General features: G+C 49.1%; 1 protein-coding gene across 1 annotated transcript; it reads left to right on the top strand.

The window, feature by feature from the left end:
* Positions 1 to 4877: 4877 nt before the first annotated feature.
* LIPG (lipase G, endothelial type) lies at positions 4878 to 14910 on the top strand. The gene is made up of 10 exons (XM_074532703.1): positions 4878 to 5067; positions 5183 to 5355; positions 6326 to 6505; positions 7074 to 7185; positions 8315 to 8539; positions 8935 to 9177; positions 9666 to 9786; positions 10374 to 10592; positions 11649 to 11741; positions 13341 to 14910. The coding sequence occupies exons 1-10, from the start codon at positions 4986 to 4988 to the stop codon at positions 13360 to 13362; spliced, it is 1470 nt and encodes a 489-aa protein (XP_074388804.1). The 5' UTR covers positions 4878 to 4985; the 3' UTR covers positions 13363 to 14910.
* Positions 14911 to 17254: the final 2344 nt, after the last annotated feature.

Here is a 17254-nt window from a genome sequence, read left to right as displayed (position 1 = left end):
CAATCAAAGGCATTCATCTAAGGATTACATGCTGGGGGCTTTGTGGTAAAGTAAATTTGCAACTAACAGGACCATTAATAGTCAGACAGTTTAGTGGGCTCGCTGGCTGCCATTTATTTTCCCCCCAGTCATTTTTACTACATCTAAATACCATGGGGATGTGAGACTTGAATGAGGTGGCTTAAGAAATCAGCTTAGAAGGAGTAGGAGAAGGGGTTACCTCCAACAAAGAGAGCTCAACGGGGATAGAACCGGGATATCAATAGTGGGTAAGGCCACTGAAGCATGTGAGCTGATTTCATAACCTGCTGGAGATTAGCCTCTTCTGTAAGCAAACCAACCTACACAGGGGTATGAAGTATTGGTCCTATACAGTGTGTTCACAGAGGGGATGTATTTGAAAGGCTGAGGAGGGAAGGTGAAACTTTGTGAGGTGAGGAGTGGCTGTGAAACAAAGAGGCCATGGCCTGTTTTCACCCCAGCTTGATACTCTCGGAGCAAAAACAACCAGAGCAGAAACTGCTGCAGAAATAATATGTTCCCCACGCTGCAGCAAGCACTAAGTGTAAAATAATTGTGGTGTGATGGGATGATGACAAACCAAGAGTTCCTGGGCTGAGCAGGCACAGGGTGATACAAGGATTAACCTGGGATAATATTTCACTGGAGAGCTGCCTCTCCAGAATACCAGACATCTTGGGGTGCAGTCAGCTCTGCACCCCCATCCTTCCCAGGCCTTTGCCCCAGCTCAGCACGCCTCAAGGCTGCTGCCATCTGAGCAGCCCTTTCCTCTCTCAGTTTGTTTGCTACCTGTCCTCCTTTGTCATCTCAGAAACAAACTAGGCAGGAGGAGCCGTGTGGGAAACTAGTATCAATTCCATTGGATTATACTGCCTGTGTTTTGTAATTGAAAGTAATAACTGTTTTATAACTAAAAAAAAACCCAAAAAAACCCAGACAGATCCCTTTCTCTCCCCTCCTCTTATCCTGCAAATCCTACTCGCTCTTTCACTGGAGAAAGGAAGAACCAGGCAGGAAGAATGGAGAGTGGGTAAAACACTCTCAGGTTTCTAAATGCATTCCCTGACATTGAATATCTGACCTAAAGCCATGACATCTCTCTTTAGCTTGTTCAGATGAAAAATTTTTAATAGGAGCATCTTTAACTCTGGTTGGCATGCCATTGTTTTCACTAACCACTTCACAAGCCCAGGAGTCACAATTTTTCCCTGACAGGAGTGGCCAAGTGTCCCACTTGTGCCTTCCCAGCAATGTGAACACAACAGCAAGCAACCTTAGCCATGGGAATACTGTACAAATCCCTCTGCAGGCACTCATATCAGCAGTGGTGCTCTGTCCTGGGCCTCTCTCTTTGCTGCATTTCCACTGCAGGCCATCCATTGGAGGATGAGAGATGCAATGTTGGCAATGCTGTTAATGCAAAAGGCTGCTGTGAGTTTTCCTTGTTATCTCCAGCACCACTCACACCAGAATTACTCTATCTCTACAGGTTTTTAAAGAGGTAGTGTGATGATGAAGGGTTTTCCCTTTTCCTTTAACGTTCAGATCTTTAATGGTGTTGTCATTTCTGCAAGGAAAGCAGGTGTCTACGTGCTAATTTTAAAGACAGGGGAAGAGAGGCATTAATGACAATTATTTTAAAGAAGTCTTCTGACTTCAGTCTCCTCGAAGTCCTTTCTGTCAGGGATGCTGAACTCCTGCAGAAGACACTGACCATAACCCACATTTGTGATGTTCTTCTTGTATAGAAACAGCATCAAAAGTGTCTCCTTGATGGATGCACAGGTGTGGAAACCTCTCAGATTAAATTCTGCTGCTGTAAAACCTGTCCTTCCCTGAGAGCACCTGCAGACTTCAGAACTTTAAATACTTGGGCATCCTAATTTATGTCCCATACTGATTTTAGCTTTTTGCTACTAAAAGAAGCTTGGTTCCTTTCATGTACCTTCTACCTCCACATTTCATGACTGTGCTCTGAGTCACCATGTCTGGTGCTGCAGGAGAAACCAGACTCAGCCACCCAGCACCCACCTGCAAAGAGCTTGTGACTACAGCTGAGTGGAAACATTTTTCTATTTCCTATGAAAACACTAATGATTTCAAAAACATTCCTCTTCTACTTTTGGACTGAACTGAGACCTTTAGGAAATCACATAGGAATGGAGCCAGGGAGAGAGGAAGAGGGCCAGAACGGCACCTCCAAGAACAGCCACTCTCTCCACAGGCATTGCCCCCTCACACCAGCTGCTGAGGTAAAGCCTCCAACATCCCTACAAGTGCTGTAACTCTGGAGCTTCCTTTTTTGAGGAACTCTTAAGCTTCCTTCCATCTTTTAAAGTGGATTACTATCCTTTCACCCTGGTTTATTATTTATTACTTACTACAACATCCAGAAATTCCATCTGGGAGCCGTGAGGTCTTTTCCAGTGAAAAACTAATCAAAACTAGGAATTTTCCCTTAGAATTATTTGGCTTAACGAACTGCTATTTTCCAAGCAGCTCTGGGTGGGAGCCTCCTTCCCCCCAGGCCACGAGGGTTACAGAGAGGTCAGTGCTGAGCCACACTCCGTGAGTTGATGCAATGCCCATCACAACAGAGCCTGAGCATCTCCCCAGGTGATCATCACCCTTCAGCCGAAGCAGCCAGGAATTATTTTGATGCACTTTTTTTCCTTGCTGTTGCTAAGCTATTCTCACTGCTACTGTCATTCTTGGAAGCCAGAGGCAAAGAGCAGGACTCCCCTCCCAGAGCCTGGAGTTGCACAGACAAAAGCAGGAGCTTTACAATAGAAGGAGAATGAGAAGATCTCGTGGTTAAACCACGATAATATCGTGGTGGTCAGCAGTCTGGAAAGGGTTTGTTGGTACCAGAAATTTTTTAAACGATGAGGTGTTTGGTGATGAGGCTTGGCTGAATCATTTCCTGCAGGAGTAAGTCCAGTAGTGGACAGCAGCTGAGAAATTTAGGTCCTTTCTGTTTTAGGTCAGTGCTGGCAGGATGCTGCTCCTCGACAGGGACCACACAGCTGCAGAGGAGAGCTACATCCTCAGGACATTTTGCTCAATCCCACGCTCCCTGAGGAACATGAGCATCATCTCCAGCCTCTGGAGATCTCAGAACATGTATTCATCGTGCAAAGTGAGAAATGAAGAGGTTCTAGGGGTGATCCCCAAAGAGGAGAGGAGCAGCAGTCCCCATTCACAACCTGTCACATATGAGAGCTATGAGGAAATGAAGAATAGAATAGAATAGAATAGAATAGAATAGAATAGAATAGAATAGAATAGAATAGAATAGAATGGAGTATTTCAGTTGGAAGTGACCTACAACAACCATCTGCCAATCCACATGGAGTCAGGAGGTGTCTGAGCTGAGGACGCCTCACAGAATTCTGGGGTACAAATTCAGTGCCCTGAGAAAGCACTGCCAGTCAGATGAATTGATTAATTCTCTCCATTTGTGTCTATTGGTAAGGGCTAAAGAAATTTCTGTGCATGATTTTGCATGATATCCCGTTTCCTTCCTTCCTTCCTTCCTTCCTTCCTTCCTTCCTTCCTTCCTTCCTTCCTTCCTTCCTTCCTTCCTTCCTTCCTTCCTTCCTTCCTTCCTTCCTTCCTTCCTTCCTTCCTTCCTTCCGCCACTTCCTTCCGCCACTTCCTTCCGCCACTTCCTTCCGCCACTTCCTTCCGCCACTTCCTTCCGCCACTTCCTTCCTTCCTTCCTTCCTTCCTTCCTTCCTTCCTTCCTTCCTTCCTTCCTTCCTTCCTTCCTTCCTTCCTTCCTTCCTTCCTTCCTTCCTTCCTTCCTTCCTTCCTTCCTTCCTTCCTTCCTTCCTCCCTCCCTCCCTCCCTCCCTCCCTCCCTCCCTCCCTCTCTCTCTCTCTCTCTCTCCCCCTCATGTTTATACCACAAAACCAGGAAAAAACACACCAATTTCCATGCCAAGCATGCCATTTTCTAATAAAACCTTTAAAGGTTTTGCAGATCCTGTGACGTTTGTCTTTCATTTTGACCATGAGCATCTACAAATCCTGGGTGCTCCCTTCACCTTAGGGGTGGGACACCACACTCCTCATCTTTGCCCATCGTTGGCCTGCGCCTTTTTCCTTTGCCCTGGTGCTTTGTCCTTGCTTGTGAGTTTGGAGGGAAAGAGGAGCGACAGGGCTGAGGAAGGGGATGAAGAAGAGAGCAGGAAAATCAAGTGTCCTCAGAGCATGATCTCTTCTTACAGTGTAGAGGGACAGCAGCAGTATAAAGTGAAATAACTTGTCACACATCAGCAATTGGTAAATAAACAAGTAATAAAAAAGTAGAAATAAATGGTCAATTTTTGAGTTCAAAATTACTCATGATATCAATAAGTTACTGCAGAAGGTTGATGGGCTGCAAGTTGGGCAATGCCCTTCTGGTAACATCTCGTGCCCTTTAGGTCCAGAGGGCCCAACAGGGGAAGTTCTGGGGGTTCCCATGGGTGGAGCTGAAAAGCAGAGACCCCACTGGCACGTGGGAGTGCAGCATGAGGGGTCAGCAAAGTGAGCCCCACTCCCAAACACCCCCAGTTCCCCACGCGGGGCTGCATGTCCCGTGTGTCCCTTGGGGTGTCACCGCTGGGGACTCCCTGTGGCTCCTACCATCCCCTCCAATGTCTCCTGTGTCCCTTGAGGTGTCACCGCTGGGGACTCCCTGTGGCTCCCCCCCAATGTCCCCCGTGTCCCTCGGGGCGCCAGTCCGGGAGACCCCCGGGGACCCTCCCACGCGGGGCGTGGCCTCCCATTCATACTATCGTGACGTCACGGAAGGCGTGACCAATAGGAGCGGCGGCACGGCCCCGCCCCCATGGTGCCACTGTAAAAGCGGCGCCGCCGCGCGTCCGCGCGAGCGTGTGTCCATCCATTCATCCCTTCCCCGCTCCAGCCTCGGTCTGTCCGTCTGTCCGTCCGTCCGTCCGTCCGTGCTGCCGAGCCATGAGGAGGCTCTTCCTGCTGCTGTGCAGCGCCGTGTCCTGCTGCATCGCGGCCGCGGAGGCGGCGCTGCCCGCGGAGGGAGGTGGGTGAGCGCGGTCCCACGCGGGAGCGGGGCAGCCGCGGAGCGGGCGCGTCCCCCGGCGGGGCAGGCGGGTTCCGAGGCGCTCTGCTGACCCTTCTCTCCCGCGGGCTCGCAGACGGCAGCGCAGAGCGTGTGCCGGCGCAGAAGGCGCGGGTGAAGTTCGGTCTCCGCTCCTCGCCGGACGCCGGTGAGGATGGCTGCGCGCTCGCCATCGGCCAGCAGCAGTGCTTGGAGGACTGCAAGTTCAACGTGACAGCTAAAACCTTCTTCATCATTCACGGCTGGACGGTAAGTGTGAGGAATCCCGGGCGATGCTTAGTCTGCCGACTCAGAGAGAGAGCAAACTGCCCTGCAAATGGGCTGTGCCTCCAGAATATTGATTTTTCAGGAATTTCTGTGACTCAAGAAGGTGTTCAAGGCCGGGCTGGATGGCACTTTGAATCACTTGGTCTAGTGGAAGATGTCTCTGTTGATGGCAGGGGAGTTCAAACTAGATAATCTTTAATGTCCTTTCCTACCCAAACCATTTTAGAATTCTGTGAATATAGGAATTTGGGAAAAGTTTTCATGTTCTGAGCACAACGGTCTCTTAAAAGATGCACTTCTATTGAGATCTCTGGAGCAAAGTGTTCGGGGTCAGGCTTAGAAACTCTGAAATCACCCAACTCATTCATAACTGCTCAAGATCACTTCCTAGCTGTATAATGTGAACATAGCACTAAAATCCAACTGAGAGACCACTACGAATGTGACACTTGACTTGACAGGCACGTGTATAGCCCTTCTGTAATCGTAGCTGAGTGCCCAGTCTGCTACGTGCACTCCTTGATAAAGAAAAAAGAGGGCACGCAGACTTTATCACGGTTTTTAATTCTGCATTTGGTAAGGCTGAGTGTGTGGCACTCAGGGGGCTTATCAGCTCTGCCAGCGCCAATGCGAACTGCGCTGCCAGGTCTGGTGAATAATTTTGCAATCCGTCAGAATTTGTTGAGAAAAAGTGAGATAAGGTGGCACGTAACGAATGCCTCTCCCTCCTGCCCTAGAAGGCAAGTGGGTAATTACAGCCAGAGTCTCTCAAAACCTGTTTTTCTTACTCCGTTGCATGCATGCTCTTACTGCATCGCTGAGAGGTAGTGGGGCTTGCAGAGGAGCAGCATGCAGCTGGAGCAGCAAGGGTAAATGACATGCAAATAACTTGACTGTGGATGTGTCATCTTGGTCCCGCGAGCTGGAAACTGACACCTGAATCTCTTTCCAGATGAGTGGCATGTTCGAAACCTGGCTTGACAGCTTGGTGTCCGCTCTGCAGGAGAGGGAGAAGGATGCCAACGTGGTCGTGGTGGACTGGCTCTCCCTGGCCCACCAGCTCTACACCGACGCCGTGAACAACACGCAGATTGTTGGAAAAACCATAGCGAGGTTTCTGAACTGGTTACAGGTAGTGCAAGCTAAGAGCAGCCTCTGTTGTAACGCTCTTACACTGAGGGACTGTTGCACAAGGCTGCCGAGGCTCACCAGCAGGGCAGGCTGTGCTGCAACACCCAGCCCAGGGCTTGGCCAGGTGATGGCTCACAGCTGCAGTGCTGCTGCCCTGCCTCCCTGCAGGCGCTGCCGCGGGTGAGGCACGCTCGGGTCAGTGGGGCTGAAGGGCAGCTCGGGTTTGGGAGCGCTGCCGGAGCCATGTGGGCTCGGGCCTGGCAGGAGGCGGGGAAGGAGGAGAGGTCCATGGTGCTGCACTTGGCACCTGAGTCTGCTGGCAGCTCCCAGGGGAAAGTTTTATTCTTGGGTGATAAAGAATATCATAACTGGGGCTGGAACAGGGGTGAACCACAGGTGCCATCCAAACCGCTCCGCTTGTCTTGGTGAAATACAAAACGAAGCATGCTTATCTGCCCCCTCCCACCAATCCCGTCTTGGAACTGGACTTTATATTCCTGCAGGCAGAAGCAGCACCAGATGCCATGGAAGAGAGGGGATCAAACTCTCATATTTTCTTTTCCTTGCAGGAGAATCCCCTCTTCAAGCTGGAGAATGTCCACCTCATTGGGTACAGCCTGGGTGCCCACGTGGCTGGCTTTGCTGGTAACCACGTCCATGGCACTATAGGCAGAATTACAGGCAAGTGGCTTTTTAAGCGCTTTTTCAAGCAGTCTCTCCCTTGCTCTTCCTGGCAGTGAGTTTCCCCGAAGAGGCTCGTTTCCTGTGTTGCTACAATGTTGTTTTGGTATTATTCTTCCAGAAATGACAAGTTTTCTGCTTGTGGCAGCAGTGGGGAAAGCACAGGTCTCCTCACATCAATTACAGCAAGGCTTCAATGTAAAAACTTTACCCAGGACAAACTGGTCCTGACTTTGTTTAAATTTAAATGTGGATTTAGAACAGTCCAGATCAAGCTCTTACTATCCAAATGCTATTCCTCTCAGTGATAGTGTTTTTGTAATTACAGCTCGTAAACTAATGGAGGTGACAACTGTTGGGTGCTGTTTGTCCCACAGGATGTCTGATTAAAAAAAAAAATCAACTCTAAACTCTCATTCTGGAAATATCTGAAGAGTTTGCTTCCAGCTCCAGAGGAAAGCTGATTTCAACGTGTGAGGACTTAGGGCATAGTACAAGGAGTTGCATTAAGGATTTACATGTGATACTGGCAGTGATAATTCCACATAGCCCGGCAATAAATGTCTGTATTTAATTAATCAGGGAAAAAAAACCACGTAACAGTCAAGTTGTATAAATGTTCTAGAGTCCAACTTCTGGTTGGGAGTGAGGCTCAGGAGCTCACAGAGCATCCCAAACCCATCATGGGATCTCAGTGCAGGTATTTCTTGGCTGCTGCTTCAATTGTGTTAGTCCCTCCAAATGTGCAGTCTGAAAACAGACTAAATGTCACTGAGGCAGCTTTGCTGCCAGCTGTTCCTGGGGTGTTAAACCTCTTCTGGTGTTTGGAGCTGCCTCTTGAATCATCTCTTCACCATCACCTGGTGAAGGCATTCTGCTTCCAACAGGCAATCTGATCATGGTGCTGCTATTTAGGTTGTGCTGCCCCAAAAGTGGAGAGGGGCATCTTTATTTGTCCCCTCAGTGAGCCCACGGGGAAGAAATCTTGAGGGACAGTACCAGCAATGGGGCTGGGACTGTCTGTGTATCAGCTGGTGAGGAGACCTGCCAGCAGCAGGCTTCTGGCTATATTCTGTATGAAATAGCCCCATTTCTTACCTGGCCCCTTGTGTTCTGTCTCTGACTCCAGGCTTGGATCCTGCTGGCCCCATGTTTGAAGGAGTGGACCCCAGCAGGCGCCTCTCCCCCGATGATGCCAACTTTGTGGATGTCCTTCACACCTACACCAGGGAAACACTGGGTGTTAGCATTGGGATCCAGATGCCTGTGGGCCATCTTGACATCTACCCCAACGGGGGAGACTTCCAGCCTGGCTGTGGCCTAAGTGATGTCTTGGGAGCCATTGCCTATGGCAGTAAGTTCTCTTTAATCTTTTGCCTCTGGTCAGTGTAGACTTCTCACAAATAGACTTGGGTTGATGGAAAGAAAACCATTTTTTCCTTCTACAATGTCTGTACTTCTGGAGATAGTTGCTAGAAACTATAGATGCTTTTAACAATGAAGCACATTCTCACTCCAACACCTGATCATAATCTATGGTCTTAAGCTGGGACTAAAAGCTCTTCATGGGAGGGACTAAGAGAGCTTCTCCCACTAACCTCCTGAATTGCTGCTGTTGGAAAACTGTTCTAGTTTGTCCCTCCTCAGCTTGTGCTGGGCTGCAGAAAGGCATAGCTCACTTTATCTCATGGGCTGCTGGGGTGACAGCTGCTTAAACCAAGTGTATCCCTTGCAAATCTGCCTCTCCAGCAATTGGTGAAGTTGTCAAATGTGAGCACGAGCGGTCTGTGCACCTCTTTGTGGACTCCCTGGTGAACCAGGACAAGCAGAGCTTCGCCTTCCAGTGCACCGACTCCAGTCGCTTCAAGAAGGGCATCTGCCTGAGCTGCCGCAAGAACCGCTGCAACGGCATCGGCTACAACGCCCGCCGCATCCGGCACAAGAGGAACAGCAAGATGTACCTGAAAACCAGGGCAGACATGCCCTTCAAAGGTACGCCTGCCCTCCCAGCAGGAGCACGGCCTCCCCGTGGGAGCAGCCTCTCCGAGTGGTGCGGGGAAGGAGGCAGAGGCGGAGGAGCAGCATCTCCCCAAAGCCCTGCAGCTCCGGTTGCTGTTCTGCCTGCACCAGGCTGCACTCACTGCTGTGCTGTGCCATCACCGTGCTCCTTCCTCCCTGTGGAATCCACCCACAGCACCACTCTGCCTTTTGAGCAGGGCTGCAGTTACCTGCTGTGCTTGCAGAACTCAGCCTCAGAGCAATGTGAGGTCTGGGGAGCTGTCCCCAGGGTGGGCCTGCTGCTGCTGTTGTGTAAAAAACTCAAATTTGTAATCAGTAAGGGCAGGAAAAAGTGATCAGAGCTGTCTCACTGAAGGAAGGGTCTGGTCTTTGCTAGCCAACACTATTTCACACAGAGCAGTGGTGAGCAATGTTTCTTTCAGCACAGCTGGTTCCATCTCTGCTCTTCTCTCTCTCTCCAGTCTACCACTACCAGATGAAAATGCACGTCTTCAGCTACAAGGACTTGGGAGAGGTTGATCCCACCTTCTCTGTCACCCTCCACGGCACCAATGGAGACTCTGAGCCCCTCTCTTTAGAAATGTGAGTAATCTGCCCTTTGTGTTTTTACCCAAGTACGAAGGCCACAGGGACTACACAGGATGGCAGAATTCTTTTTCTTCTGCCAGCACAGGCGTTGCATCCCAGCCTAGCAGCCTCACTTCATCACCTTTCCAAAAAGCTTTTCATTCAGTAGCTTAATTATAATTTATTACTGGATGAATTGAGAACACTTTAATGTGCCCAGTCCCATGTTAGCCTTCACGGCTCGTTGCTTTTTTGTGTGTGGGTGTTGTTGGTTGGTTGGTTTGTTTTTGCCCTCCACCATTTGGACACAGTCTGAAATGTCTCTGGAGGCACTGCTGACCTCCCTTAGCCTCTCCCAAAGGAAAGAGCAGGCACAAACCCCACCTTTAAGCTACAGAAGGATGGCCAAGCTAAGCACACACTGTGTTGTGTGGAGCCAGCTCTCTGAGCTCCCGTCAGTGCAATCAGTAATTAGCTGGTGACAGTTGAACGTGCAGCACTTGATAAGCTGCAGGGGCTCTGTTAAACTCCTGGCATGGAACAAAGGAGCACCTGGCATGCTTCCATAAGGAAAAAACGCCAAGTCTCTGCCTCTCTTCCAGGCTTGATCTAATTGGCTTAAACGCTACCAACACCTTCCTGGTCTATACTGAGGAGGACATGGGTGAACTTCTGAAAATAAAGCTCACCTGGGAGGGGACGTCTCAGTCGTGGTATGATCTCTGGAAAGAGCTCAGGAGCTACTGGTACAGGCCTGTGAATTCCTCCCAGGAGCTCCACATCAGACGAATACGTGTGAAATCTGGGGAAACACAACAGAGGTAATAATTGTGCTCGGCTGCATGTGAACTGACCTGAAACTTCAACCCAGAGCCAAGGAAAAAAAACCTTGCCTTCAATGTTTTGAATGTAGTTGGTATCCTGGCTGCCTTCCTTTTTGGTGTCACCAGCTATTGCTCCCTTGTGGTTTGGGAGAACAGGTTACTGTCCAGCATGAGGCTGCAAACAGGCTTTAAGCAAAACCGGTCACCACAGAGCAGATTTGGAGCTTTACTTTGATACTGTGGGGTCCACTGGGACTAAATTAACATGCTTCAAGGTGGTTTGGATTGTACCTGAGATGTTAAAGTCCTGAGCACCAAAAGTACTGAAAAGATGGATGGTCATGGCTATTATTTACAGGCTCAATGTGCTGATTTGGTACAACCAACAGGGCCTAAAACTGCAACCAGGAACATGGTGGCACCAGCCCCTCAAGCACTGCCCTGCTCCTTCTGGGATCTGGCAGGGGGATTGGAGCTAGGTGATTTTTTTTAAGGGCCTTTCCAAACCCAACCCATACCCCTGGATCATAGAACTGACCATAGAATTCTAGTGGAAGGTTCTCTACCATGGCAGGGATGATTTTTAACGTCCCATCCCACCCAAACCATTCTCTGATTCTATGAATGTCTGCAAATGGAAAGTTACCTGAGCATCCAAAAATTGTTAAAGCTCCCAAGCATGTAGCACGGCACTCCCACACCTTCTGCTAATGTTGTTCTGAAGGTAACCCAGATCTGTCAAAGAGCAGCAGTTGGCATTGATCATTTCCCACATTTCTCAGTGCTTTAAATAAGCATCACCTGTCATCTGTAAGGTATTCTGCATCCTGGCTTCTATGAAACGTAGGGGTAGCAGAAGCAAAGATTCCCAGTTAAAGTATTGAAGTAGGAAATAAAACAGCAACTCAAGGGGCTGATGGTGTATCAAGATGTTCTGTGGGATGGATGGCTAATCAAACAACTTGTCCTAGAATAAGCTGCAGTCTGTATTACCTGCTAATTGTTAATCATGAGACAGCAAGTGCCTTGACTTCTGTGTCCTCCTCCTCCTAGGTTTGCTTTCTGTGTGGAGGACTCCCAGCTCACCAGTATATCTCCTGGCAAAGAGCTCTGGTTTGTGAAGTGCACAGAGGAATGGCAGAAAAGGTATGGAAATCAGTCAAGAGAAATTCTGTATGGTGCATGTGGCTTGGCTGGAATGAGTGGAACCTTCTCATTGCATTTTTAGCTCCTGATACCTCTTTTTCTTTCAAAAAAGAAAAGAAATCCTGGCCTATGATTCACAGCTATCAGATTAAATTTTTTAATATCACCTACTATTGCTAAGTAGGTGATATTATTCTCCCTTCTGACCTTGGATTGTCATCTTGTACCTTTACATCTTTATAGCCAAACAGGTGTATGACATTCCTTGCTGCTAATTGTGGTAGGTGCTAAAGTCAGGTGCCACCCAAGCCCCAGATCTCTGCAATAGTGGAAAGGTAACTAAGGTAACTAAGAGTCATTTATAAAAGGTAACTAAGAGTCATTTATAAATGCCATGTAAAACAGGAGGAAGCTGGGAGAAGTGCAGGGCATTTCCTCAAGCTCGGGTGGAAGACCTTGAGCTGCCAAGAAATCACTTGGTTAAACTTTGAGCTCAACTGCACGAGGAAGACTCAGGTGAGGAGTTGCCATGGCGTTACAGCCCTGAGTCCTGCAGCTTCATCTCCAGGCCTGCTGATCTCCTCTGGCTCAGGAGAGTGCCACTGCCAAAGCAGCTCAGGCTTGTTTAACCTCTGGGGCACTTCCCAGACACACAGAACAGTCCTCAGAGCATGACTTCCAGAAAATCTGGTCCCAGCAGTGACAACCAGATTGCCTTGGATGCCTCCAGTCATGTTTTGAATGAATTCCTGTTAATTTGACTAAATGATACTTTCCTTTGGATTTAGCCCAGCCTTTTGCCCTCTCTTAAATTTCATTTTGTAAACTTGGAGCTTTGTCACTTCTAATTCAGAGGACAAAGTGCTTGTTAGGGCTAGCAGAGCCGCGTGGAAGTCGAGCTTAGCACAGCCTTCCTGGGCACAGAACTCAGCTCAGAAATGTGAGCTGGTCCCATTCCAGGTTTGGCAGAAAGCAGCAAGCTGTGCTATGCACGGTAGCAAACAATTCTGTGAATGAAACCCCTGTGCAAGAACTTGTTGCTCTGCCACAAGTCTCGAAAGATCGGGTAAACATTCCTGCAGGTACAATAAAAGGTTGTTTTGATATGCTACTTGGTAACCCCCATAAAACTGAATTGCTGGCAGATGTGCCCTTCCTCCTTTCTCGTGCAGTACAGCTTGTGCACGAGGCAGAGGAGCTGAGTTCAGCTCCAGCACACCATTTTTTCTAGGAAATGATCCTTCCTTCCAGAAATCATGAGTGATTACTTGCTGTTCAGCTCTCTGTTTTTGCCAAGTCAGTGCAATATTATAGTTCCCCCCTCAGAGATTGAGCCTGCAAACATCTGTCCATCCCAAATGGAGCTGCACAGGCAGGGTCTAGCTCAAGCCCTGTAATTTCTGCTTGCAGCCTGCATAATGTCTGCTGCAGGCTCTCACTGAGTAGCTACTGGGCAAAGTGCAGCTTTGGCAGAATAAAACACCAGCCTGTGCCGTCCAAACCTGTTCTTGGCGTTGCATGAGTTCTTAGAAATCCTTCATTACTCCTCTTAACTTCTGCATTTAACTAGGTGCCTTTTTTTCTGTCTGTTTTCCCTAGGTCTGTGTCAAATCTGCTCTGAAGGCTTCCCTAAAAACTCACAACCAAGCAACCTAGATGCATGAAGACCACGCAGGTGGCAAGATGCTCTGGGAGAAACCTGGCTTGGCAGCACTTAAAGAAATTAGCTCTTCAGGACAAAACATCTTGGATTGGATGCAAGAAACTGAGGAGCAATTGATGAACCATGGTCCTAGACCTAAAATAACTACAACTCCATTTTTCCCTTTCCTGAGGAGCCTGGTTTGTGCATTTAACCTTACCTTGACCTGTTACACACTGCATTTTCCCTTCCCTGCTCCCATTAACCAGGACTATGGATGAGATCTTCACAGACTGAGACCTCAGCAATGATCTTCTGGTCTGCCTGCCAGTGGAGTTGAGAAGACAAATAACCATGCTAACTGCCCATCAGACTGTGGGTGACAGAGCTGCCAAGAACAAATTAGCACCTAGGGTAGGGTTACCATGGTCCTGTAGCACTGTGGGCTCTGGGAAGGTGAGACCAGCACAGGTCAGGTGTGTGGGGCTGTCCAGGGAAGGGCTGGGGATAAGCACAATGCCACTTAACTTCAAATTGTCCTTTGCTTGCCTTAAAAATACGTTCTGATACTGAAATGTCTATTTTCCTGACATATGGCCTGACAAGGAGGCAGAGCTCTGTCCTCCCTGTGCCTGGGGCAGGACGTGGTGCAGGTGGTGGTGGTGGCAGCTGCTCCTCAGTGCCTGGTCAGTGTCTGCAGTGGGGCTGCCCAGTCCCACGTGGGGATTCCTTTTTAAGGGGCAAAGAGAAGCTGCCCTTGTTCTGACCACAGGGATGGAGGAAGGCAATGCACCGTGCTGCCTCGGGAGAGCCTTGCACCACTCCCTTTAACCTCTGAGAATGTGCTCACCTCTGCTCAGAAGCTGTTGTAGCACCAATGCATAGTTAAGACCTTATTTTTGAGTGCCAAACATCCTGCCCTCAATTGTCACAACACCCCAGTTGGATTCCCTGGTCCCAGGTGATCTTGGCTTGGCTTTGGGTTGGACAGACTCTGCAGCTGTTCTGTTTGCTACAGCAGACTGGACCTTGTCAGTTGGTGAAATAGGTTTTGTTTTGGTTGCTTGCTTTTGGCTTTTATTTCTTGTTCCTTTTTTTTTTTTTGTACTTTCTGGAAGGAAAATTGGTATACAAACCCTTGAGCTTTTGGCATGCAGAAAGGCAATCTCAATAATGGTGTTGCCAGGTGGTGCACTGAGTTCTGAAGTCTTAGCAAGTCTTTCTGAGGCCTGCAAATCTCTTCAGTTTTTGTAGAGCTTCACTCCAACCAAAGCAAGCACATTTGGGGATATTTTTTTTCATGGTTTTATGCAAAGACTTCGAAAACAGAAGCCTTTGGTTCTGTGAGTTATTGCCATGCCATACTTAGAGAAGTTTCAAAGCCCTATTTGTATATTGTGGTTTTTGTATGACTTAAAACATAATTTATTTCTCATATTGTATATATGTAGAATTTAAAACATTTTGGTTTTGAATAACAGTTTTTATGAGCCTTGAGATCAAAAATAAAGGGCTTTGTAAAAATCAGTGAAGTCTTGTTATTGATCACAGAACCATTTAGGTTGGAAAGACCCTCCAAGAACACTGAGTTCGAACTTGTCCCCAGCACTGCCAGGGCCACCACTGACTCCTGTCCCCAAGTGCCACATCCTCATGGCCCAAAGGATGGGGATTCCACTACTGCTCTGGGCAGCTGTGCCAGGGCAAGACCACCCTTTCCATGAAGAAGTTTTCCCTAATTTCCAGCCTAAACCTCTCATGGCCCAGCCTGAGGCCATTCCTCTCCTCCTGTCCCTGGTCCCTGGGAGCACAGCCTGACCCCCCTGGCTGTCCCCTCCTGCATTGTGCAGAGCAATCTACCAAAAGCTTTGACATTCCTTGCCAGAACAGCTATGACAGTCTTGTTCCTCCTTGCAGATCCCTGAGACCCTCAGCCAGGTTCAGCACCCTCCTTCCTCCTCCTTCCCAGCTCCTCTGTGTGGCCAAGGCCAAGCTGTGCTCCCTATGCTCCCACCACCGAGGGCCTTCAGGAACGGGCCAAAGTCACTCTGGATCTACAGCTGCCCTGTAGAGATGCCCCCCATAAAACACCAGGAGAGGGGGGCACATGGAGCTGCTGCCAGGGCTGGAGCCCCTCTGCTCTGGAGCCAGCCTGGCACAGCTGGGGCTGCTCAGCTGCACCAGAGAAGCTCCAGGGACACCTGAGAGCCCCTGCCAGGGCCTGCAGGGGCTCCAGGAGAGCTGCACAGCCCCTGGGGACAAGGCAGGCAGGGACAGCAGCCAGGCAATGGCTCCCAGGGCCAGAGGGCAGGGACAGATTTTGGCCCATTGGGAATGAGGAATTGCTGGCTGGGAGGGTGGGCAGGCCCTGGCCCAGGGTGCCCAGAGCAGCTGTGGCTGCCCCTGGATCCCTGGCAGTGTCCCAGGCCAGGCTGGATGGGGCTGGGAGCAGCCTGGGACAGTGGGAGCTGTCCCTGCCCATGGCAGTGGATGGGCTTTAAGGTCCCTTCCAACCCAAACCTTGTGTGGTTACAGGTTTATTTCAGTTTTAGCTCAGCAGTGAGGACATTATTTGAACAGCACCAGTACTATAATATTTTTTTCAGCAGAGTGAATGTCAGAAAACCAAAATCCTTCTCCACTTTGCAGTAGAGGGATGTTCTGGCTGGCTGTTCCCCACAGTGACCTGGAGCCACATTCAGCAGGGAGCTCCACCAAAACCATTACCCTTCCCTTCCCGTGTTGCTTTCTTTCAGACATGGCAATGCCACTACTGCTTTTGGCTGGGGAAAAGCAGGATTTTGTATTACTTTCTATGGTTCTATGGTTGTAGCAGTGAGTACAGTGGACTCTGGAAAGACCATTGCTGCTGTGCCAGGCTTGTCAGGACAAGTTCAAACTCCCTCTCTTCCTTTGATTTCTTCCATTAATTCTTTTTTTTCTCCATAAAATGTCACTTATATTTTGCCTGAAATGCTTCACCTTTGCCTGACTTTGCTAACAAACCCATTGGTGAACACTTCTAAGAAAACTTACCCAAATCTAATCACTAACTGAGTTTTCCCAGCTTTTCCCCACAGCCACACCACTGAATTTAAAGGGAAGCCTCTTATTGTGCTCTGCCTGTGCCTGACACAAATTGATGGCACAAATCCAGCAGCAGCAGAAGGACTTTGCAAACAGAGTAAGTACCTCTGAGCTGAGGAAGATTTGCATGAAATTACTTAGTTAACCTTTCCCTATGGAAAGCTCAGCAATGCCTGCTGCAAGGAAAACTACCTCGGTGGACTTGGCAGAGAGCTATTTGGTGCTCGTAGGGCCCCTGATTATTCTGCACCCCAGAGCTGGAGCTGTTTTCTGATGTGTTCCTGTGGGGCTCCCTTCCACCCTCTGCAAAGAGTGTGTAGGGGGAACTAACACCAGAAGTCATTCCAGATATCTGGAACTCATTTTTTGGCTGCTACCCCGTGGACACAGCTGCAGCACAAGGGCTGGTGCCTCTTGCAGGGTGAGTCTCCTGCAAGGACAAGCAGGAGCTGGCCTCTAAAGGAAAAGGGGGAAGAATACAAGCTCACGAGAGAGGAGAAACAGACTGCAGCCCTTTTACATCTGTGGGCATCCTCTTCAGGTGTCTGGCCCTTCACACAGCAAATGTTAGCTCCCACAGGCACCACTCCTGCTGCTCCACACCTTGAGGGGTCACACCTGCTGGCACACCAAGATGCATCCCTGCGTGCCTCCCCTCACTGGGAGCTCGGCTGTGCATTAGACAAATGAGAAAACAAAGAGAAGAGGGCATTTTTTAAAAAGCTTCCAATGAATTTAGAATATTTTTTATGTCTCTAAGGAATTTAGGCCTGGCAGAGCAGAC

This window comes from Zonotrichia albicollis, chromosome Z, assembly GCF_047830755.1.
Source record: "Zonotrichia albicollis isolate bZonAlb1 chromosome Z, bZonAlb1.hap1, whole genome shotgun sequence".
NCBI lineage: Eukaryota > Metazoa > Chordata > Aves > Passeriformes > Passerellidae > Zonotrichia > Zonotrichia albicollis.
This window is presented reverse-complemented; position numbering and strand designations above follow the sequence as displayed.